The sequence below is a fragment of the Plecotus auritus genome, assembly GCF_963455305.1.
Source record: "Plecotus auritus genome assembly, chromosome: 6".
Taxonomy (NCBI): domain Eukaryota; kingdom Metazoa; phylum Chordata; class Mammalia; order Chiroptera; family Vespertilionidae; genus Plecotus; species Plecotus auritus.
The window spans coordinates 78685719-78710959 of NC_137773.1; the positions used below are offsets into that span (position 1 = coordinate 78685719).

Genomic DNA, 25241 nt, shown 5'->3' on the forward strand with positions numbered 1-25241 from the left:
ACAGGCCTGCACTGTCTTTGCACAGGGGCTGGTGCCCCAGAGGTCACTGAATTTTACACATACCTCTCTGTCTACCAGGGAGGCAAAGACTTGAGAGAAGACGAATTTTCAGGAGCCAGAAGGGGCAGAATAAGTAGAAGGCACTTGATCAGGAAATCCTAGACTGGACTCCAGGGTGGGAGGCTGCGTAAGCATGATTTCCAAATTAGGTTTCAGGCTGGTGCGGTCTGGGCTCCCAGCATGCCTTTGCCCATCAGCACTGGGGAGAGAAGCTCTGGTTTTGCCCACTCGCACCCTTATTTATTCCCATACATTCCCCTAGACGCTCGCACAGAGGAAATTTGAGATTCTTTCTCTGGTAGGCATTATCATTGAGTCAGCATGTTCTGGGCCCATTGCCGTCCATTGCCCTGGCCAAGATGGGCAGAGGGGCTGGTGACTTGGGGAAAATGGGGGCTGGAGTGACAGGTCAGGTGCTGCTTTTGCCCTGGGAGGGCCGACCTAGGTGAATCTGAATGTTGGTGTTACTTGACCTGGGACCTGCATAATAGGCTTGACTGCCACACCATCATTTCTCCACCTTGGTCCACTTTCTGAGGCTAGGAGAGGAAGAGTCTGTGGTCTGAGAGTACCCCTGAGAGAGTGTAGATTTGTGGTCTGGTCCCTGTGGGAGTCCGTGGCCCATGGCCTTGTGTGTTGCAGGTGCCCATGTAGGTAGAGCTGAGTGTTGGATCATGGAAACCACATCTGACCTGGAGACCACGGGCACCAAGCCTCCGCGGGGCACCTGGCTGCTCTGAGTGCTGGTGCAGAACTGCTGGACTCGCAGCTCTGCCTCAGCGCCTCAGCCAGCACCCCCTTGTCCCCCCCCTGCCCGCTCTGCCTTCCCAAGCCACCCTCAGGTCTGCTGAACCTGACCCTTCCCTCCACCCTTGATTCAGTCTGACCTCCCCAGCTCCTTGTGACCTGTCTCCGTATCCTTCGCCCTCCGTTGCCATTGCCTCTTCCAGTTGGCCCTCTCCTTCAGGCCCCCACATGTAGGCACTGCTTTCCTCTCCTTTCCCACCTTCTCGTTCCTCCCCACATCTCTCTCTCTCTCTCTGCCTCTTTCTATGCCCCTTTCCGTCTCTCTTTTTGCCTCTGCCTCTCTCTGTCTCTCTGCCTCTCTGTCTCTGTCTCCCTCTCTCTCTTGTCTCCCTGTCTCTCTCTCTCTCAGTGACCCTGGGCAGGTACAGTAACCTCCCTGCCCTTTTCTGAGCCTCTTCCCTGCTCCCTTGATTTTGGGAACTTAGCGACTGAGGTCGAGAGAGAGGCCACGGCTCAGGGGAAGCACCACTGCTAGTAAGTGACAGAACTTGGAGCAGAACCAGAATCCGGTACTTCGTTTCACTCCCCAGCCTCAGTTTTCCTATGTGTTAAATGAGGATAACCAGCCTGTCCCACAAGCCTGGCAGGGACTCGGGATCCTATGGGCCCAGAAACACCTGCCCTTCTCCCAGTCCCTCCCCGGGGTCCCCACTGCAGTCGTCCTCCCCGGTGCCTGCACCTCCTGCCTCGCTGCCTTTGGTTTCCTGCAGAACTGTTTCTCCACGCGCTCCTGGGAGCGTGTCTGTAGGAAAGCAGGTGTCTGCCCCAGCTCCCCTGGGTGCGCCTTCAGAGATGCTGCGCCCGAAGGCTCCTAGGCATCCAGAGAGACAGACGGCCCATCGGGTGTTGGGTGGGCGTGCATTGCCTGCATGCTGGTTTTAGGCCACAGGCGACAGTTCAGAGGGTTGCTTTGTGTTCTGAAGCACATCCTAGGGGACCCTGGGGCACTGGATCATCGTGGGGTCCAGTCCATGATTAGCTCTGGAGGGAGGCCCACCGTTTGGAAGTGGAGAGGAGCGTCACCTCGCAGTTTTAAATTATTTTACGAACATATGGCCGTGCGTCTTTGCCTCTAAATCATGGGCTTCAGTAACATGACGCAAGGTTCTTGGGCAGCACCATCTCCCACTGCTCCCAGGGAAATACACAGCCCCTCTCGGCCACCGGCATTAGGATCCCTCTCGTAAGTTTGCTGCACATGTGAGCACGGGCTGCCTCCGCCGTGTTGTGACGGAGTCGTCCCACCAGGACTCCTCAGTCTTCCTTCTGTAGCTGTAGGCACTGGGGACAGGGTGTGGACAGACAGGCTCATGCGCTCCTTGGAAAGGTGGGATAGAGAATGAGAGGTGAGGCTGGAGGGGCAGGCAGGGTCCCATGGGCCAAGGGAGGGGGTGGGGTTTGATTCTAAGCATTACAGGGGCTGACATGATTGCATTTACAATTCGCAAGGAGCACCTTGGCTGCTGTGTGAAGAGCCATGTTTCTGGGGCCAGAGTTGGTGTTGGGACAGCAGGGAGGACTTCACTTCGATTCAGGCAGGAGGGGGAGTGGTGGGGACCAGACCGGTGGAAATGACGGGACAGAGAGAAGGGACAGCCCACGGCCCCAGGTGGGCACCTGGCAATGCTCAGGCAGTGAGGGCGATGACAGGCATCAACCGAGCAGGCCCAGTGATTACATTCCCTGCGATGGTCAGGGACGCATGTGTGGCTCCATCCGATTGGCTGTGGGCCCTCGTTTGTGGTTCGTGATCTTGATCCCGATTGGGCCACAAAACCATGCTTTCCGAACTTGCCTTTTCCTGGCCCGGCTCAGAGACCGCTGGCCAACGTAGTACCTTGGATCCTCCCCCTGACTGTGGCCTGGAGACAGCTCCCAAAGGTTCGGGTAAAAGCGAGGCAGGGAGTTTTCTTACAGGACTCACGATGTGCGCCCACCATTCTTATTTCCTTAACCACCCCCAAGTTTGACTCTTTCCCCCTGTTAAAGAAGAGTAGCAAGACACAGAGTTGGAGTGATTAGTCCAAAGTCCCATTAGCAAACAACCGAGTTGGGGTTTGAACCTGCATCCTTTGCCCCGTGTCCTCTCCGATGGAGGGGTCAGTGCGTTTGTCTGCCTGCATCCTGGCCACACCTGGACACAGCCTCAGGGTCTCCCTAGTGTGGAGGGCACACGAGCTTTGCTGTCCAATGTCCTGGGGCCGGCTCCCAGTTGCTCCACCCGCCGACTGCGGGTCCCTGGCGGGTCCCTAGCTGTGCTGTGTGGGGATTACACCTGCCTATGGCCTGTGCCCCGCTTGGTACCGAGTAGGAGCTCCACAAATGCCACCCAAAGCCTTAGCACCGTGTCCATGTCCGTGTCGGTGGGCTCAGAAGACCCCTAGAGCCGGGCCAAGTGTCCGGAAAACCTCAGAGCGAAGGAGAGACACCAGCATCGATGGCTCTGGTTTTGGGGGACAGCATGGCCCTTCCAGAGCCCCGCCCCCACCCACGCTCTCTGTTCTGTTCATCTCTCTCGGCAGGTATATCCGCACCATGTACCTGGGGATCCAGAGCCAACGGCAGAAGGAACACCAGCGACGCTTCTACTGGGCTATGATGTATGAATATGCAGACGTCAACATGTTGCGCCTCCTGGAGACCTTCCTGGAGAGCGCCCCCCAACTGGTGCTACAGCTCTGCATAATGATCCAGAAGAACAGCGCTGAGACGCTGCCCTGTGAGTGCCCCGCCCCCAGAGCCGGAACGGTGGGCTGGGACAGGCCCCCATCCCATCTGGGGACCCCCTGGTGGCCGTTTCCTATACACTCAGTGCCCCGCAGACTCTGTGGGTGTCGTCCATTCTGATCCCTGAGTCCCTGGGATGCCCAGGCCCCCATGGGATGCTGACCCGGCCCACATTGAGTGCATGAGTGGCACAGACCTTTCCGGAACACCTTTGGGCAAGCCTGCCCACTGCCCCCTGCCCACTGCCCACTGCCCACGCCACTTGGTCCTAATGAGTAGAGCAGAGCCAGGGCCTCTAATGTCCCTGGAGCAGCAGAGCGAGGGCCCTGGTCTCCTTGTGCCGTTCCTTGGGTGCTGGCCTGAGCTGAGTGTTCCCACGTGTGCAGGATGGGGAGCTGCCCGGAACAGCACGTGACGAAAAGACTGAATCACCGCAGGCAGCGGTTTCAGACATTGTGAAGCTGTGGCTCTTGCTTCAAATCAAAGCTCGCGTAGAAGCCGCATGTATAAAACAGGCTCAGGTCACTGTGTTCTAGTTAGATGGGGCCAGAGCCCAGCACACTCCTCCCCGGCCTTCTCCCCGGTCCTGGCCCCTGTGGCCCCAGGTGGTCTCCCAGGAGCCCCGGAAGCCCCCAGCGCCCAGCCTGGTCGGCACTGGTCTCTACGGCAGCAGGAAGTCCGAGGCCTGGTGAGGTTAGGCTTCCCCAGACAAGGCGGAGTCTCACCCCAGGTCTCGATGGTCAGACCAGCCTTGCTCTCCCTGCTTGAGGGAGCCCTCGTGGGCCCTGGTGACAGCATGAGGTGCCTGGGGCAGGCGTCCTTCCTGCTCAGGAAGCCTGCACACCCACCGCCCTCAGCTCCCCAGGCCAGGGCGACATGCTCCAGGGGGCACATTTGCTGGGGGCTGGGTGGGCCCCTTTCTTTCCCATCCGGGTCCTCCTTTTTCCAACATGTTTAGGTCTGAGACTCCCTCCCCTCTGGCCTCCCGCCCCCCACCAATCCAAACTGCCCTTTGCTGTTTCAGTTTCAAATCTCCCTCCCCTACCCCACGGCCCAGGCAGCCAAGATGTCCTTCCCATGTTTGATCACATCCCAGCACCACAAATAGACAGAGCAGGGGGCAGGGTGACACAGGGGTGAGCTCCCAACAGGGCATGGGTCCCAGACCGGGGTCCTGGTCACCACGTGGACCCTGCGGTGACTTTGGAGATGGCCCTTCACCTTTCCGAGGCCTCCTTTCCGCTTCGGAATAAGGGGAGGTGACGGTCATCCCGGACGTTTAGGGGATGCGGTGATGTGATGCCCGTGGGTCACTTTGAAACTGTCAGACTCCACAGGAACCTCAGGGGTGTGCTGGTCACTTCCAGGCCTGGCGGGAGCGGCTGGGCAGGTCCTAGGAAGGTCCCCCTCCCCACCTGCGGGCCATCCCTCTGAGCGTGTCCTTTCTATGATAGTTTCTCAGACTATAAGCATGGACTGAAGTCCCTGGAGAGGAAGCTCAAGGGGCAGCAGATGTTGCTTCCTCTTGACCTGGGAGCCCAGTGGAGCCAAGGTCAGGGGAGGCCAAGGGGCTGCTTGGGAGTGTGCCCTCAGCAGGGGCCAGGGTGAGGGGCTGGAGTGGCAGGGTCGCGGGCTCTGGGGAAGCTCCCTGGCCCTTCCCCCCATGCGCCCCTGCAGCTCAGAGGTCGGGTGAGCATTAGCCCACGTTCGTGTGGTGTATGGAATAGGAATTTCTTGAAATAGGCTTTTGTGGTTCAATACATTTGGGAACTGCTGGCTAAACAAAGGTCAGTGGCAGACTCTGCTGTTGGTTGTAAATCCCCAAACAGGGATGCAGTCTATGGTGCAAGCAAGGCTGGTGGGAAGGAAGGAACCTGCACAGATGGCGAGGGGCTTGGCGTTTTGCTCTTCCATAGCGTCTAGCCGCCTGTCATTACCGTACCATTTCGTTGTGATAACAGGTGCCTTCCCTCTCTTTCCCCATAAGAGGCTGCATGGCATGTACATGCTTTAAAGAAAATCAGTTCAAGCGTTAGAAATTGGAGGAGGGGAGAGAATGTTGTGAACTTGGGAGGGACCCAATGCCGACCGGAAGGAATCTACCAGCCCAGACACCTGGGAGCTCGGTGCACGACGCACTGGACGGGCAGCCAGCTTCCGCCCCGCTGCCCGATCGCTGCTGGGCTCTGGGGAGGGACGGCCTTCCTGCTCCTTAGTTTGGTCTTTTCTGAAATGAGGGTGATGTTAGCACCTACACAGAGGGCTGTTGTGAGCATTCAATGACATGACAAATGTCAGTGCCTCGTGTGACATCTGGCTGTTTTGCTGTTGGTGGCGGCAGAGCTTATACTGTAGATGCTATGTGAACTGGACTGCAGCTTTCCCAGTGGGACTCATGTGGACTGGCCTTGCTTTGGCTGGCCTTTGGGGACACCTGTCCACCTTGTGCTGCTCTTGCTAGTAGTTGGTTAGAAAGATCACTATCACCTGAGCAGTGGGTTTTCTGTTGATCTTGTCCAATGCCAGCCTCTCCGACGTTTGCCATCTCTCCACCTTCTAGTCTTCACTCATTGCTGGGTTAACCGTGCAGTAGTCAAGCCTACAATGTGGATTTGTGTCCAGTTTTCCCATAAATCAGACTCAAGTGAAAAATATAATAATAATGATAATGATAATGGCCCATACAAATATTATGCTAGAGTCATTTGGGCATTTCAGCGGGGTCTTCCTGAAATCTGATGTCTTGGACAAAAGATAAAATATATACTGATGCACCATTTACACTGGTATGATTCTCATATCTGCTGGCAGCTCTGTTCTGGGCTAGAACCGGGCTTGGAAGGCAGTCCGGAACTGTGGGCAGTCAGGCAGAGGCACAGGCGAAGTCCACCTTGGCCATTTACCCACTTAGGACACGGGGCTGGTTAACTTCCCAACTGGGTGCCTTCATGTGTGAAGGGGGCATAATAACTACGTTGTGAAGCATTGTAAAGGCCTCATGAGCTGCACATTTGCTCTCCAGTACCTTGCCTGGCATATTATGGGTACTTATACAGTTTGTCATTCAACAAAGACGCATTACTAGTAAATCAGGTGCCCTAAACGTGCCGTGGGCAACACAGAGCATGGCAGACGTGGTCTATGCCCTCACGCATCTCCCAGCTCAGGGGAGACAGAACGAAAACTATTCGACAGAGGACATGTGGCAACTGCTTTGGAGCAAGCAAATATGATGCTGAGACCGAAGGACACAGGGTGGGGCTCAGGGAAAGCCTCTCCAGACAGCTGGCATCTGGGCTGTGTGTCAATAAGAAGGAGTCAACTCTAGGAAGAGAAGAAGAAACAGCCTTCCAGGCAAAGGGAACAGCACACACAAAGGTCCTGAGGTAGAAAAAGCCTGGCTTGTCCTAAAAAGTGTAAGGACCTAGTGTGGCTGGAGGTGGGCAGTGGGGAGGGGCTTGGGAGGAGAGAGGCAGGGAAGGACAGAGAGGCAGGCAGGAGCCTGCCAGGCTGGGCGGGCTGGGCCCTGCAAAGAGCTTGGGTTTAAACCAAGCGCAGTGGGAAGTCTTACAAAGGAAAGTTATACAATCAGATTTGCTTTTAAAGAAGATTCCCTTTCCTGCTGTGCAGGGGGCAGAGCTGGAGCTGAGCTGGGAGGACCAGCTTAGTGGCTGCTGCTGTGGGGGGAGGTCCAGGCATGAGATGATGGGGTTGAGCGTTTCTAGGAAATGATGCTGAATGTGCAGATTTGATTGGTGCTCTGAAGAGTGAGTCAACAAGACTTAACAGGGCTGGTGTAGGCAGTGAGAGAAGTGTGCATGCTGTGGGGGTTTCGAACTGTGTTGAGATGGAGGAGGGGGAACCAGCAGGAGCACGAATCAAGGGTTAATAGCTCTGTCACCTTTCCTTACTTTTGGGTTTTCTGATGCTTAAACATGGGGGTGGGTGGGGGGGCACTTGCTGCACCTACATAGCACCCGATTCTGCCTTTTTTTGGTTAAGCCCACACTGAGGAGTTGCCTTACTTATGGGCTCCGATGACCACCTTCCCTGGCCATCACAGTACCACCATTTGTCAGGCACCTGCCAGGGGCCTGATGCTGTGTTGGGAATGGGTTTGCAAAGACACATCTCCTTCAGGAGTTTATGGTCTGGTGCAGCACATTTTAAATTTTTTGATGTCTGTATGTACAGAGGAGTGAGTAACCATTCCTGGGGGTGTGATGGAGGAGGTAACATGTGGTCTGGGTTCTGACAGATGAATGGGAGCTTTCCTGAAAGAGAAGGCTGAGGGGCTCTCCTGGCAGTGGGACCACAAGTGCCAAGGGACAGAGGCCTGGGAGAGCATGGAGTGGGCAGGGAATGAGTGGCTCTAGGTGCCTAGAGCACAGGGTTTATGCCCCTGAGTGTGGAGACAGTGGTGATGATGACGATGATGATGATGATGATACTAGTAATGTTAGTTAAGACTGTGTACTATAGACTAGTTTAAGAAGTTTACATGGATTAACCCAGTAAAGTCCCATAGCAACCCTATGAGTAGATGCTCTAATTATTCCCATTTTATAGATGATGAAACCGAGGTCCAGAGAGGTTAAGAGACAGCCACAGGCTTATAATTGACAGGGCTGGATCTTGACCTAGGCAGCCAGCTCCAATGCCTGTGTCCTTAGCAAGGATGGCTGTGGCTGAGTCTCAAAGAGACAGACTTGTGTGGATTCTGCAGGAATGGGTCACTGATGTGGGGAGGAAGCAGAAGTTGTCATGCGTTACGGATCTGTCATCTCCGGTGTACACATGTGTGTGCATGTGCATGTGTGTGCATGTGTATGTGTACCCCCGAGACAATTATACTGGTTAGTACAGCAGACGGTGCTTCTGGAATCTGCCCAGGGCTTGGCTTTTTGCAAATGTTCTGTCTCGGGAGCATCTGTGGGAGCCACTCTGCTCAGCGCGCATGAGGAAGCCTTGCTGTCTTACTATCAGGCACAGCTCCATCTGACCAGGGGGTGAGGGAATGGGCCTGAGACCCAGCTTCCCAGAACACCTCTTGGTGAGAAAGACACATAGGAGCTCACAGGCCTTCGACTGGCCTTTCCTTGGGAACAGTCTCTATCCTTGACCTTGGAGACTAAGAGAGCTTGGCCGGACACAGTGGATGGCCTACACAGTGAGTGAGGGATTCGGGATTAAAACCCAGTGGCCCACATTTCCAGGGTGGATCCCATCCCTCAGTCTCAGGTCTCTCTGGAAACTCTCCAAGAAAGCCCCAGTCATCCCCAGATATTCTCTCAGCCGTGCGTGCCCCTCACCCTCATCAGCTGGGGGACAAGACTGGAAGTCCCTGGGTGGGATCCAAAGCTCAAGACCCCCACAGGTGCTGGGGCTGGGCTTGAAAGTAGAGTCACCTCTGGTCCCAGTGGGGAGCCAGCTGGCCCGGTGCAGACCAGCCCTGCTCAGGGACACACATGGGGCACGTGCTTCTCCCAAGAGCAAGGGGTTCTCAGAGAGGACGAGAGCAGACTTGACTTGTTCTCATAGTGGCGCTCCACAGTGCGGCCCCTTACAGGTGCCTCCAGACCCTGCGAGTGGGCTAGAGCTACTGCTGAGAGAGGACGCCTAGAAAGTCACCCTTAGTTTGGTATCCGAAAGCTTTACCCTCCGACTTCAGTTTGCAAAGGGATTTGGACCTACAGAATCTTTAGAACTGAAGAGGTTGAGGGAGGCCATCTAGCCCACCCTCCTCATTTAACATTTGGGAAGCTGAAGCACAGAGAAGCAAGTGAGCTGTTCAAAGTCACACAGCAACGAAAGTTCCAAAAAGGCTCCTCTTTCTGCCTCACTGTGCCTGCAGCTGAGGCGGTAGCACAGCATCTACAGGAAGTGGTTCAAATGCCAAGCCCTGCCCAGGTTACCTCCACAGTCCCTTCCCTCCACCCTACACACCTGACCATCAGTAACCACGGATGTCTAGATCCAATGTCACGAAGAACGAGCATCTTTACTAAGACAAGAAAGTATGAGAACGTGTTGAGCCCTGCCTTTGAAGACTGGCCTTCTTTAAAACAAGCGCTGGGCACTAAGATTCAATTAGGGCTCTGGCGTTCTGTCTCTTCGGCGTTAACCACCCTGGTCATTTTCCTTCTTAACTTCAGTTGCAAGCTCCTTTCACATCAAAAGCCTTTCCGGTGACTCAGACCGCAGCTGCTTTTTCTGGCAAAGCCCTGACTGAGTGCCTTTACTTCCAGAAGGTCTGTGTCTTTCTCTTCAGCTGCCAGCCCCCAAGCACCTCACCCCGCACCCCCGCCCCCTATCCCACCCCTGAGGATGAAAGGCCTCCGTAATCCCATAGGAAGCCTCCACCCCACTTTAGTCCCCTGCTCGGGGTTCCCTGTGTGCAGACTCAGCCACAGCCATCCTGGCCAAGGACACAGGCATTGGTTCTAGCCCTCGGTTGCAGGGAAGGCCCAGGGGCTGCGTCTTTGCTGTTGGCTCAGTTACACCGCCCTTCCCTCCTTCTCCCCCAAAGGAAGACTTCCTCGTCTCTCCTCCCGGGAGCTTTTTTTCTTCTTAAGTGAAAAATGCTTTCTGTGTCTTTCCCCTGTGGACATTAGCTGTCACCCTATAAGTCTGGGACAATTGATCATTTAGGATTTGGTCTACAAGGAGGTGGAGCTGCCACCCAGAAAGCGATGGTGATCTGGTAGTGTGGCCTGAAGGTGCCGGATCTGTGCTCTACACGAGAGCCATGGATTCCCCACTGTTTCCTCCTGACCAGAAAGTAAGCTGTGTTATTAAAAGGACCAACCCACTGCTTCCAACGACCTCAGGCGATGCATCAACTTGTCTAGATGTATCGGGTGTTTCTGTGCCTGTCCCCATCCCTTCCCAGTGTCGGCCACGGCTTGATGGGACCCTAGGGGAGCAGAGCCCTTCTCCCGACCTCGCCCCTGCTGAGCTGGGGTTGCCCACCTTGGAGACCTATGTGGGGTTTCAGACCAAATCAGTACAAAGATCTCCCAGCCTTTGATCTCAACTTCCAAACTGCTCAGCACACTCCTGTGTCTTGGCTGGGAACAGATAAATGAAGGACAGGATGGGCAATCCCCCGTTCACCCCCTTCTCCTGGCTGTCTTGCATCTTTACCCAAAACTGAAATGATGAGATACGCACAAAGACACGCCTGCCTCCTCCGGCCAGCTCACAGACTAGGCCTAGCCTCTGCTGTCTTCCCCTCCCCCCCCCCCCCCCCCCAGGAATGGCCTCTCTTCAGCTCTGTGTTCCTCTTCCTTCGAGGAGACAGCCCTTCTGCCCTCCAGTGAGACGTCTGCTTGGGTGTGCACCTGGGGCCCTGCCGCTCACAGCCCTGCTTCCGCTACCAGTGGCTTCTCGTTGAACACGACATTCAAACCTTACATGTTTAAGCAGAATTTTGCAAGGATTTTAAACAGAGACCTAAATAAAGCCCTTCATGATGTCAATCAAGCCTGAATCTGCTTGTAATTTTGGGGCCTTTCATCGGAGGTTGCCCCTAACAACTGGTAAGAGAAAAAGAGAAGGAGGATTCTTTTTCTTTTAAACTGTGGTAAGAACACTTAACATGAGATCTGCCCTCTTAACAAGTGTTTAAGTGCAAAAGAAACCATAGTATGTACTTATACAAGGGAGAGTCCTTAGAGCTGCAGAAAAAACGATGCAAAGGACGAACTAAATCGATTTCATGACAGTTAATGCAGAAGAAACAGCAATTGTTCACCTGGAAATATTTGTGTGTAAAATGCTGGAACAAAGAGGGACGTTGAGGCAGGCTTCCTGCGCCTGCATGGGCTGACCACACAACCTCTGGCGGGGAGGCACTGAGATCTGCAAGGCCAGAGCCTGCACAGTAACCGTAATGGGGCCATTTCTTTGTTTATTCAGTAACTATTTATTAAGCACCTATCATGTGCCCAGCACAATTCTAGAAGCCAGGGGTGGATATTGCAATAAACAGAACAGATAGAAAACCCTGCCCTCATGGAGCTTGCATTTCTGGCTGGGAGAGACAGACCGTGAACAAAACAAATATTTTATTTTATATACAGGTTTCCCTGCTATCCCAAAGTCCAATGTTTCTATAAAATGTTCATAAGTAGAAATGGCGTAAAGTGGAGAAGCCATTACCACTCATTTCTATGGGAAAGTTTCGAGCATTCCCAGGTAACAGAGCACCACACTGTAGACCCTCAGGCAACACCTTCCATCGCACGCATTGCTGGTGCGCACTCAAAGAGGCCGCTTTGCCACCAGCAGAACCAATAACTGTGGCAGCTTTCAAGATCCTTTCTCTCTGCGTGCAAATAGTATGAATGGCGGGCAAGTTCAACACACACACACACACACACACACACACACACACACACACACACACTGTATCTATCTCGTTCGCCACCACTGAAACCCTTAATTCCATCCAGTTCTGCACTGAGTATAACACCCTTTCAAGCTCTGTTAGGCTTTTCTGATCCCTTAGGTCCCATCCTGCTAATGGATGCACAACATAAATTGAGCGACAGCACAGATGCTCACAGACACCGTTCAGAGCTATGGGCTGGGTGCTGAGAGGCAGAGAGGCTGAGAGTGTACCCAGGAAGAAGCTTGGCGGGGCCGCTCTCCCTGCCTGGGTGCACACTGCCTCACCACGGCTGGGCAAAACCAACACTGAACGCCGTTTTTGCTTTTCACCCTTTTTTGGTGTAAAAATGAAAGTCCTCTTCCTATTTCTTTCAGTTAGCTGAAACAGGTACTAATGTAGGTCTTCCATAAAAGCAAAGGGGTGCAATGCCAGCTTTGGGAAATTGGGGGACACCTGTTGTAGAAAATGACCAGCACTCAGGGCACAATGAAGCTGGGAAGAGGGGTGGGAGGGTGCAGAGCTGTGCCCAGCTTTCAACAGGAAGGCCAGGGACGGTTTCCCAGAGGTGATCTCTGAGCAAAGATGTGAAAATGGGAGGGAGCCAGCCCCACAAATTTCTGGAGGAGAGTGTGCCAGGAAGAGGGAACGGCCAAAGGCAAGGCCTGAGCTAGGAGTTTCTCAGTGTTTGAGGAGCAGCAGGGAGGCTGAGCTGAGTGTCCCTGGGCACTTCTATAGCTCAGCCCTGCCAGCAAAGCCACTCCCCTCCTCCTCCTCCTCCTCCTCCTCCTCCACCTTCTCCTCCTCCTCCTCCTCCTCCTCCTCCCCTTCCTTTTCCTCCACTTCCTTCTTCTTCTTCTTTTTAAAATATTTAAACAGCTTTATTGAGAAACAATTTTCATACTGTACAATTCACTCATGTAAAGTATACAATTCAGTGGCTTTTAGGATATTCACACAGTTGTACCATCACCGCAGACAATCTGAGAACACCTTCATTGCCCCACGAAGACACCTCATCCTGCAGAACTGCTCTCCTGTGAGCTCCGCCCCTACTTTCCCACACAGGGAGCTGGTGGCTGTAGGAGCACTGGGTCCCAGCCTGCTGTGCTAGAGGGTGGGGAGGGATGCTGGGCAAACCTCTTGAATCCCATCTTCTCTGGGCCTGTATAGGTGAGTGAGGGCAGGAGGGACTCCCGAAGCCCCTTTCAGGCAAACAATGACCCTAAGAGAAAAGTGGGGAAATCTCAGTGAAATCTGGGCAGCAGCGATCTTTAATTATTAGGTTGGACGTTCATGTCAGAGACAACCGCGAACTCTAAGCTTATGGGAACTTCGAGCTCCAGGAAAACTGCAATAAAATGGTCTTCGAAAGATCTCTATTCCTTAAGATTTCCAAGGAAAGGAAGGCCGCATGGCTCACAAATGATGTCTTCTCAAGTCACCCATCTCTGGGTCTGAGGAGAGAGTGGGAGAGAAGCGAACCCGAAAAGGACGTCTGGGGGTGAGGCCCTCCCTGTAGGCTGTTCCGCTTCTGGGTGACTATGGGTGGGCCACCCTTTCTGAACCTCAACTTTTCACCCATGAAATTTATGCCCAAGGACCCAATTAGTTCTGGGCCCAATCACTTCCGGACCCAATTGGAGGTGCTCGGTTGGAGTTCTGGGGGTGTGGCACACCCCTGAAGCCAGAGGTAAAGACTGGGTCTGACGCTGACCCGAGGAGAGCTGAATCCTGTATTATTTCCAGGCTGCCTTGCACATCCAGACCCCACGTGTCCCCCGACCCCGCTGCCAGACCCTGGAGTTCAGCTGTAAAATCTGCCCAGTGTGGGGCCCATCACCACTTCTACCACTGCCGGGGCCCCAACAGGTCCTTCACCGCTCACCTTTCACCAGGAATAACCAGGCACGGAGAGTCCTTCCCTGATGGGCCCCTGGGTTACTCTGCTGAGACTGTCGCCTGGAAGAGAAGGTGCTGCCGCCTGTGCTGCGGTGTGGACACCTCCAGCTGTGGCCCGCTGGCCTCACAGCCCGCTCTGCACTTCGTTGCTGCATCCACTGCGCTCAGACAAGGCCCTTTTGGAGCCTCCGGTCCTCTCAGCTGTAAGCACAGCTGGTTACTCCTGCCTCAGAAGGGTTTTGTGAAGGGTAAGGGAAATGCATTTGTCCTTGGCACAAAGAGGCACGCGGTTGTGGTGGCTTGCATTTCACTCTCAACTGTCGAAGGCACACGTTGCCCAGCATCCTCAGTAAGGATCTGGTTTGGTGAAGTCATTTTACCTGGTGGGCTTTTCTCATCCAGGGCCACCCAGCCCTTAGAATTCAGGCTAAGGGGGCAAGGACCACTTCCAAGTCAGCCCCCACCCAGGTCCGTGCCAACCTCACCTGCTCAGCAGTCCTGCCTCCTTCCCCCAGGCTGCTCACCTGAGCTGCCACGTTGCTGAACAGTGGTGCCGCCCTGTCCAGAGCACAGCTGGCACCGCTGGGCCGTGAGTAGAGGCAGCGAGGCCACACCACCCACCTTGAGGATGATGGTTCTGGTTAACCCAGGGCGGTCACCCTCAGGGACTCAGTGGCTCCAGGTAAAGCAACCCAAAACCAGTGCGGCTGGGAGAATTTCAAGGGTTTTGACAGCCATATCATCTCTCACACCATGGGGGACAGGACAAGCCTGACTCCAGCCCTTTAAAAAGATGTTCTCAGCTTCTAAATGACTACAACTTTCTGAGTTGCCTCCCACACAAAGCCTGCAGCCCGCCCCTCCCCCATCACATTTCTGACAGGTCAGGGGACAGGAAGAGGGGGCTGCAGTGGCCTTTGCTCTTTGCCTTGAAAGGCCTGATCTCAGCCACTCCATTTGCAGAATCTTAGACTCCCAGCAGGTGCCTCCTCTTCCTACTTACATACTTACTAGCAGCTCACAGGGGCCTGCAGGTGGGGTGGAGCTGGGAGCTCTCCTGGCCTCGGCCTGCTCCCCTCAGGAAAGTGCCCGATTTCATGAGGGAGTCGTTTAGGCTAGGCTTTTGTTGAAACAAAATATTCTGTCTAAGTCTGATGGTCAATGATAGAGCATTACACAAATCAAATGCGTCTGCATTGAGCACCTGCTGTGCGTCAGGCTCTGAACCAGCCTCTGAGGGCACAGCAATGGACAGGGCAGGCGGGCCTCTGCCCTCTGGGGCCAACATTTTAGTAAACAATAAGTAATACCAATTCAAATATAATTGAGTTATATATATTATATATAGAGAGAGAGTGTGAGTATATATATACATATTATATGTATGTATATACATACAGGGTGTCCCCCCAAAAATGTACACACATTTTAACAGCTGATAGCTCCATTCGAAAATGAAATGTATTTTAATAAACACTGCTTTTTTAATTACTCAAAGTGCGTGTATACATTTTTTGGGATACCCTATATATGTAAGTACATATATAATATAGTATCATATAGTGGCCCAGAGGAGGGACAGAGAATACCAGTATAACATTAGCCACATCTCTGGAACTAGAGAATACTATGTATAAATATTATAGTCATGCGCCATATAATGATGTTTTGGTCAATAGACAGTCCACGTATAAGACGGTGGTCCAATAACATTATAATGGACCTGAAAATGGCTACCACCTCGTGACATCCTAGCTGTCATAATATTGCAGCATAACTCCTGTGTTTGTGGCGATCCTGGTGTAAGCAAACCCATTGCGCTTCCAGTCATATAAAAGTAGCACATACGGTTGTGTTCAGGACATATATTGATAATGATAATAAATGGCTATGTTACTAGCTTATGTGTTTACTGCACAATACTTTTTATTATTATTTCAGAGTGTTCTCTTTCTACTTATAAAAAAGGTTTGCTGTAAAACCATATGGCATGTTACACCGGCAGCAGCCTCATACGTCCTGTGTCTGCCGCATCTCTTGATTGCATCATTTTCTCTTGTGCTTGATTTCTCATTTCTTGTTGTTTTGTACAGTAACATGCTGCACAGGCTTGTAGCCTAGGAGCAACAGGCTCTACCATAAGCCTAGGTGTGTAGTGGGCTAGACCATGTAGGTTTGTATAAGTGCACTCTGTGATGTTCACACAATGACAAGATCCTCTTTCTCAGAATGCACCCCTATTGTTAAGCAGCGCATGATATATATATATATATATCCAATATGTGTATGTACACTATACATATTCTTTCTCTATATATATATTTGTCTATTTTATATGTAGTATAGTATGTGTATGTTTCAAAGATGTGCCTTTATGCTTTACACTCATAGTTCATCAAATCCTCCAAATCCACATTTATCCATGGTTCACAAACAATAAGCTAAGGCAGGTCTGTTCGTACCAGAGCCCATGTCCTTTCTAGGAAATCTCACAGCCTATGTTAAAATGCAGTCAATCTGGGAACATCAGGGCACTGAACTCAGTCAGCCATTTGCTATAACATGAGAATGGGTTTATTGGAACGTTCCAGGGATGGAAAACAGCCTTGTTGGTGTGTTCGAGGCCAGCCAGGACCAAGCATCCACGAGGCTTATGCCATGCCAGCTGAGTGGCTGACATTTGTTCTAGGATCTCTGAAGTGTGCCTTTACCCAGCCCGCTGTGAAGATGGCATTTTGATAGTTCTGACAGCATCTTAGAGAGAAGAGAGAAGTGACGCAGGGGCTGAATTTAGCTTTCTTCCTGCTGGGTCCTTTAAGTACTGGTGTTTGACCTTGAAGCTGCATACCTTCCTATTGTCCACCACATGGGGAAGCACCAGGGTCCATCAAGAAGCAGAGGGATGGAGGAAGAAATGTGAGCACGAGTCTTTATTGTGGTTTCTGCGGGAAGGAATGGGCAGGGCAGTGGAACAGGTGTAGGATGGGCTAGTCCAAATAGTTTGAGAGTCTCTGGGGCCCAAGGGCACTGGACTGTCTGCTACCTGGTCCTGGGTGACTAGAGCAGGAGGCTGGTGGCCTGGGAGGGTCAGAACCCAATAAAGGAGGTTGTTGGGGTGCAGGCTCCGGATGGATTTGTTTGCAGGGGAAAGGCACCAGTGGCTGGCTATTTCTAGCAATTTGTAAACCTTGGGAGGAGTAGTCAGTCCCTCCAGAGTCATGTGGGGATCACATCCTATGCAAATACAAAATTGTGATGAAAATGGGTATGCCAGTACTTAGAAAAGACGATGCTCAAAAAAAAATTTAGAACAGCGATTTTCCAACTTTTTCATCTCATGGAACCCAAACTAATTACTAACATTTTGCAGGACACCAAAAAATACCTTTTTTGCCAATCTGACAAAACAAATAGGTGTAATTTTGATTCATTCACATTGGATGGCTATTGTTGTGTTGGCTGTTGTTATTTTTTTTTTTTTCATTTGACAATCTAAGAGAAAGGAGGTCAGTGCCCCTGATTAAATAGTCAGGCACTGCGTGTTTAAAAATTCTTGTGGTGCACCCAGATGCCACAGCACACGGGTTGAAAATCCCTGCCTTAGAACTTACTTACTGTGAGCATATTTTCAGTGAAAGTTTTACAGAGATTGTTTTCTCTGTTGCTGTTACTTAGACTTATAGACTATGATTCTAACAGACAGCATTGGTTTGCCCAGAAGTACAGTGTTGGCATGAAGGAGAACCTTATGGGGCTCTTCTAATTTGCAATGATGCCCACCAAGCTTCTCAGAAAGGAGAGTTGGTCTGTGCTGGTAAATGTTTAACAACTGGCTCTTAGCACAATTGGGGGAATCCTGCTTTTGTAGCACTTGCCAATTTGTTTGGTATAAATACGGCCACCACGCTTATTTTAAGGCTCCAACATGACATCAAACAGCCCACAAAATTCCTGCAAATTTAACAAACGGACCTCAAAAGCCAGGAAGAGCCAGCCTCCACACACTGATCCTATCTGGGGAGTGAGGTAATCCCAGGTTGCAGTATCGGCATTCTTGCTTACTACCTATATAACCTTGGCCAAGTTACTTGAGTCTTTGATCCTGGCTCATAGATGGTATCCATGAGGCTTGTTTCTTTTCCTCTGGTTGCCTGCTTAGTAAAGTACTTTTATGCCATCGCCCCTTGCTGTGTGCCTGGGTGGAGGTGAGGACAGGAGACAGACGGTGTTGTTTAAAGAGCCATGCACACAGCTGTGTTATCTTTTTTTTTCTGGGAGCATTTCCAAGAAGAGACTGGGCTTTTAAAAAAAAAAATGTAGCAAGATAGGGGGAAGTTGACAGGTGGGAAGGGAAGAACTGCCCAAATTAAAGGAACTCAGTGTGGGGAAATACACAATTGGAATTTGAAAAGCAGATGGTAGAGTTTCCCCCAAACGTTAGCTTCAAAGGTAGGGAGGAAAGAGGCGAGGGTTGAAACAGGGACATGGTGACCTTGACCTGCAGGTAGACAAATAGCCATGTTTCTTGGTTTGGGGAATCTCTAGGGGACCAACCCAGTGGGGTCCAACACCCTACAAATTAGGTGAACATGCAATGTCAGAACATAGCTGTGGCCACATCCAAGTTCAGTTTCCTCATCTGTGAAATGGGGATAATAGCCCAGCAGGAGAAGGATGCCATACTGGGGGATAGCTAATGGTCAAGTGTGAAGAAGGACAGAGCAGGGTCCAAATGCCAAATGTCACACAGAGTCAGGAGTGCACTGAACCAATCCTCTTAATGCTGCACTTGTGAATTAGTTGACCACCTCAATGAGAACTCTCCAAGGGGTTGGAGGGTCAGGACTGAAGGGGAGGTAGGAGAGTGAAGGGAGCAAGGAGATCACCTTTGAGAAGTTTGGAGGAGAAGAAACAAAGAGAGGTGGAGTTGCATTGGGAGAGGATGCAAGGTCCGGGGAGCTACTCTTTGTAAGATGGGAGGAACTTGACTATGTGATGGGAAGGAGCCAGGGAGAGGGAGCTGTGGGTCCCTGCACAGCTGGCTCTTCCCACCCCTGCCCTTCCTGTGCTTAGCGTCTATCCATTCCCTCTTCCTTAAGTGTTTTCCCAACATGTGATTTAGCGGCGGGACTGAGCACTTTGTGGCAGAGGGTAGAAGAAGGCAGCTGATGACAGATCTAGATGGGCACATCCCATTCTACAAAACAGAGTCCTGCCATGGACCCCGTCCACTTTCACTCAGAAGCAGTCTCGTAGTCATCTGTGGATACTGCCATGGCTTCTCAGAGCACTCCTCACATCACATGCTGTGGTATCCCTCTGAGATGCGCTAGCATTCTGGTTTCTTTTCCCAGTCCCCTTTCTGGTGGTGTTTCAGGGCTCCCATATACTGGCCCTTCATGACCCATTCTGAGCCATGGCCCTCCCTGCCTTCTACTTCCCAAACCTCAGCTCCCTTTGTCATCCTGAAGGCTGGGCCCTCCTGCTGTCCCTGATCCCTCCCACTGCATCATAGCCTCCGGGTCTTCCACATTATCTGTCCCTACCCTCCGATTTTAGAGTCCCATCCTTTCTCAGTTAACCTATCTCTGTGCTTCTCACATGATGGGACAGCCATACTCATACTTCTTTGTTTCCCAATTGGCAACAGTTCAACTGACAGTGACCCTTGGTTATTGCATTGTCACCATCAAATTGGGCCTTCCATGATGGCTACCCCTCTTCGGTAAGGGATATGCAACTGCAGGGTGTGGCCCCTTCTGCTCTGTTCTGTTGGCTATAGGTGTGGCCATTCCATTCCTGGAAACCTTAGATCCTAGGTTCCGTGATCAGAGCCGGAAGGTCCCTCTCCCAAGCCTTTCTCAGGGGAGTGGCCCCCCCACAGGAGGCTCCAGTGTAGTGACTCCTAGCTGGCTAGGCTGGACTCGGCCAGCTCAGTGGGCCAGCTGCAAGCCCCACCTCCTGGCCTGCACCAGGAAAAGTGAGCCAGCCGTGAAGGTCACTGGCCAGAACTTGTCACAGCCAAACGTGAAGTGTTTAACAATTTCCAGCCTGATCTTCAGAATGCAGAAAGTGATCAAGCTGTAGCTGGAAACAAATCATAAATGCTCCCAGGCCCATCCAAGAATTTCACTGGGGCCACGGGGCCACCGGGCTGCTTCCACAGCGGGTTCCCATGAACTTGGGTCTTGGCCAGGATAACACATTGACTTCTGGGTTGACCTCAGGCAAGACAGAAAGCTTTCAAGTGAGCCACTGCAGAGAGGGAAAACCCCACACTTCCTCCCTCTGTAGTGGAATACACTTCAGACCTTGGAAGATTAATCACTTAACAGAGGGAAAGTGATCTCAGTTAATTCTGTTGGCATCACCTCTTTCTTGTGGCTTGAATGTTACTCCCCTGAAGAAAGCAGAATATAATTCAAATTTGGTTTTTAGTTTCATAATCAAGGGCTTCTATCAGATAGCCATGGGTACTGTACTTTTTGTCCACTCTTGGCAAAGATTCAAACCCTCTGCACCCAGTGTGCCCATACTTTCTTTCCTCTCCCCTCACCCAGCCCCTTCCAAGGCAATGTCTGCAGGGCCTTTTAGTACAGTGGTGACTTTCAAGGCCACTGGAGTCAGACTCTGAATTTGAATCCTGATTCAACTCCTTGACAGATGTATAATTTTTGAAAATCATCTTGTTTCTTCATCTAAAAAAAAAAAAGGATTAGAGCACTGTATTAGTTTGCCAGGGCTGCTGTAACAAAATACCACAGGCTGGGTGGCTAAACACCAGATATTTTCTCACTGTTCTAAAGGCTGGAAGTCCAAGATCAAGGTGTTGGCAGGGTTGGTTTCTCCTGAGGCTTCTCTCCTTGGCTCGTAGATGGCCGTCTTCCCATTCAGCTTTGGTAGAATTTCCCTCTGATTACTAAGGGTCTGTAGTACCCCTGAGACATATCATTATTCACATCAAGAAATGAGTTCACAAAGAGAGGGGTGACGTCACAGAGGCATTTAAAAGGGGCTCTCTGAGGATGCTCCAGTGTTGGTAATAAGCCTAGTATAGACTGTCAAGATGATTGCACATCCCTGCCCTCCAGAAACCTACAGCCCAAGTCATGTGACTCCTAAGGGGACCTATTTCCCTCTCTGCCCCAACCCAACAGACAACATGAACAGAGGAGGCTGAAAGGCTAGCGTAACCACTGTGACATGGTCTCAGAGCACGCATGCCCTCACCAGATGCTGTGGAAATGCCCTGTGTGTACAAAGGGCAAAGTAGGACATATAAGTACCCTGTTCAGAACTTTCCAGAAAACTGAGAGGAAAATTATTAGGCGTTTCCAAGATTGGCTTCTATGGAGAACTTAACCATCCAGGATTTTTCTATGGTTATAGTAACATACTGGTTTTTGTTTTCACCCTATCCTGTTCTGCAAGCTGCAAACCAGAGTATCTCCTTGAAATGCTTGAAGGGGAGGGCTGTGTGAGATGGGTCAGTGCAGGGAGGGTGTAAAATGACAAAGGACTTTGATTCTTCATTAAGGTTTGGAGATGAATGGAGACATGGTCAGGGACCTGGGAAAGATGAACAGAAGCCTGGTGCTCTGGGGCAGTTTACTTTAGTCTCTTGATGAATGGGCTCCTAGATCTGACCTTTGAGTTTATGAGAGAAAATGACTAGGGGACATTGATTTCAGCTTGGAAGAATGTTGTGGGGAATTGTGCTCTGGTGCGAGGGTGGGGAATGTGGTAAGGAGATGTTGTCTGTGGAACACTATTTAGGACCTCAGTTGAGTTTGGCTGCATTTAGTTTTGAAATGTTGGGAGAAAGGAAAAGCAGAAGAGATGCTAGATGGCTGAGTGAAGATAACACATGTGGGAGTCAGGGAGTGATGGGGTATCTTGCTTGAGAGGAGATTGTATGATTATATCTGACCAACAATTGCTTGCTCCTGGGTGGGTCTGGAGAAACTCTATTAGCTATTTATTGTGTGTAGTTTGAGTTAGTTACTCATATCAAGTAAGCAGTATTATAAATAAAATTGCTCTTGGTGATTCCAGTATCACTTGAGATCAGACACATTCACTTGCCTGTTGAGGAGAAATGCAGGGAATGACATGCAGAGCCTTGGAAACCAAGCTGGTGGGGGAAAGGCATCCTCATACCATGAGTTATCCCGCTGCTGGGTCAGGATGGGGCCTCTTAAGACCTCAGAGAACGTGCAGCAGTGGTTTGTTGGAGAAAGCAACAAGGATCATGGGGAGGCCAAGAGAGAGAAGAATGAGTGAGAAAGGCAGCCAGCAAAAACAGACAGACTACCCCAGAGTCCTTGATCAGGGTGTCCGTAGGGAGCGGATGAGGGATGGAGAAGCTAAGTGGAGGAAGGGTCAGTGAAGGGCTCCTTGAGGCCTGAGTGAGCTGATGAAAAGGCAAAAGAGTGACTCCAGTGCCCTCCCACAGGAGAAGGGTGTGGATCTAGGGCAGCCTTGGGCAAACTACGGCCCGCGGGCCGGATCCGGCTGTTCTATCCGGTTCTCTTGCTCTCCCCTCCGCTCCTTTACTTTGAATTTATATTAGTTCACACAAACACTCCATCCATGCTTTTGTTCCGGCCCTCCGGTCCAGTTTAAGAACCCATTGTGGCCCTCGAGTCAAAAAGTTTGCCCACCCCTGATCTAGGGGCAGAGAGTAAGCTGTCAGCCTTCACAACAGGCACTCACCTCTGTGAGTTTCTCTGAGAGCATAGGCTCCTGGTGACAAGGACACCATCCCCTGCCACACATCTGTGTGCAACAAGGATCCCCATGAACTCAGAATTCCTTAAAATAGAACACATGTGGTCCCATCACAGCAGATGCAATGAGGCACCACAGTGGCCCCAGTTCTCAACCCCCTTGGCAAAGCATGTCAGCCTCAGCTTCCCTCTTGAGCAGTGAATCTCCCAGAGTTCTGGGCTGGGTTGTGGAAACTGAAACTAGATTTTTAAAAGCTGTCAGCTTAGGGAGCAGCTGTGACCTCCAAGTTCGGTTCCTGATTTTGTGTTTCTTTCTCCCTCCTCCTTTAGATCTCGGTGTGTGTGGGCGTCTCCTCAGCTGGCAGCCCTGCTGTGCCCTGCAGTTGACATCCAAGGTTTTGACTGTGTGGGTTTGTGTCTTTCCGGCAGGTGTCTCCTCTGTGACTTCCCTGATGTCCCTGGCTTGGGTGCTAGCCTCCTATCACAAGCTGCTGCGGGACTCCAGGGACGACAAGAAGAGTATGAGCTACAGAGGGGCCCTCATCCACCTCTTCTGGCGCCTCTTCACCATCTCATCCAGAGTTATTTCTTTTGCCCTCTTTGCTTCCATCTTCCAGCTCTACTTCGGGATCTTCGTGGTGGTTCACTGGTGCGCCATGGCCTTCTGGATCATCCATGGCGGAACAGACTTCTGCATGTCCAAGTGGGAGGAGATCCTCTTCAACATGGTGGTAGGGATTGTGTACATTTTCTGCTGGTTTAACGTCAAGGAAGGGCGGACTCGATATCGAATGTTTGCATATTACACGATAGTCTTGACCGAGAATGCTGCCTTGACGTTCCTTTGGTATTTTTACAGAAACCCGGAGACCACTGACTCCTATGCGGTGCCAGCACTGTGTTGTGTCTTTATTAGCTTTGTGGCTGGGATCTCATTGATGCTCTTATATTATGGTGTGCTGCATCCCATGGGGCCACGAGCTAAGATCTTTGCCAGCTCCTGTTGTGCCGAGCTGCTCTGGGGCATCCCTTTGCCCCCCGATGTTGAGCCCATGGCGCCTCAGACCCCTGGGTACCGGGGGACCCAGGTCACGCCTACCAGAGCCGTAACGGAACAACAGGAGGATCTCACGGCTGACACTTGCTTGCCCGTTTTCCAAGTGAGACCCATGGGGCCCTCCACCCCGACGGGGCGTCCTTACCACCCAGAAGGGCCCCTCATTAAGATTGACATGCCAAGGAAGAGATACCCAGCTTGGGATGCTCATTTTGTAGACAGGAGGTTGAGAAGGACTATTAACATTCTGCAGTATGTCACCCCCACCGCAGTAGGCATTCGGTATCGAGATGGACCGCTCCTTTATGAGTTGCTACAGTATGAGTCTTCACTCTAAGAGCGTCTTGACCCAAGTTGAGAAGGGGACCTTAAGTTGGTTTACGGTTAACACTGCTCGCAAGAAATATAACCCTCCCTTCTCCCAATTCACAAAATCACAACCACCACCACCATCACCACCTCCACCACCACTGCTACAAAAAAAGAAAATAATACGTCACAACCCCTTCAGATAAGCTTTCTTTCCAGTCGCTGTATGTATACAAAGATATTCTCTATGTTTTGTAAGTAAAAACAAAAAGAAGACCTTTCTTTTGTTTTTTACACATAAGAAACAGTATTGAAAATCCCACACTATTGTTCATAGGGTGGAGAAGGAGGAGCTGTCTCCACTCCAAAAGAAAAAAAATGTTTTATACCTTACACCAAGTGTAGATCATTTATGGGATTGGTGCTGATTGAAAGAACAAAACAAAACAAAACAGAACAAAACAAACACAAACAAACAAACAAACCTTCAACTGCCTTATGCCCTTAGGTGCTGAGTTTCATTAAGTACTGTCACGTTTTTCTCATGCAAAAACTCTCTGGTGGTTTTGGCACCAAGAGAGGGGAAATTAAACAATCAAATGAAACAAATCTAGAAATGAAATGAAAACCAACCAACAAATAAAACACAAAGCAATCATTCTTCCTATCTGACTATTTGTATTGAAAAAAACAAATTCACCAAAAGCAAAGGCATAGAAACCCCAATCTCTGTTCCGTTTCACTCCTTGCTCTCCGGTCCCTGTCCCCAACTTAACAGCACCTTCTAGGAGCCAAATGGCCATTTGGAACTCAAATGGCTGGGAAAGCTCCTTGAAGGCTGACCTTGTGCCATTTAGCATTCACCTAGTTCGGATCACATTTGTTTCCTGGTGAAAAGCAAAACAGAATAAAACAAACAAACAAAAAAACCACCCCAGTAATTCAATGAGAACAGGAAATTCTAAAGCAAATTAAAGATTTCCATCTATTTAATCAAAGAAAATCAGTAATAATAAAACTCAGCATAGTAGCAAAAAGAACAACATCAATTTAAAGGCACAATACTTAATCAGTGACTGGCAAAAACGATTTTGGTCTGTCCTTTTAAGGCCGTGAAAGGTATTCATTTATCACACGTGATATTGTGTAAGGCCTCTTCTGTTTCCATTTGGTGGGAAGCCTTAAATCGATCTGGAAAGAATTCTTCATTTTTCATTTGTGCTTTTTAAAAATATTAACACAGAGGAAAATTAGATTT

At 50.9% G+C, this 25241-nt stretch overlaps 1 protein-coding gene across 1 annotated transcript in view; it reads left to right on the plus strand.

The window, feature by feature from the left end:
- XKR6 (XK related 6) overlaps positions 1-24972 on the plus strand; it is a gene marked incomplete at its 5' end in the record, with an annotated part of 236585 nt that extends 211613 nt beyond the window's left edge. Inside the window, 2 exons of the mRNA XM_080676184.1 lie at positions 3390-3586; positions 23047-24972. Coding sequence (XP_080532310.1) covers positions 3390-3586; positions 23047-24011 — 1162 coding nt within the window. The 3' untranslated portion in view covers positions 24012-24972. The remainder of the gene's footprint in view (positions 1-3389; positions 3587-23046) is intronic.
- Between the last annotated feature and the right edge of the window lie 269 nt (positions 24973-25241).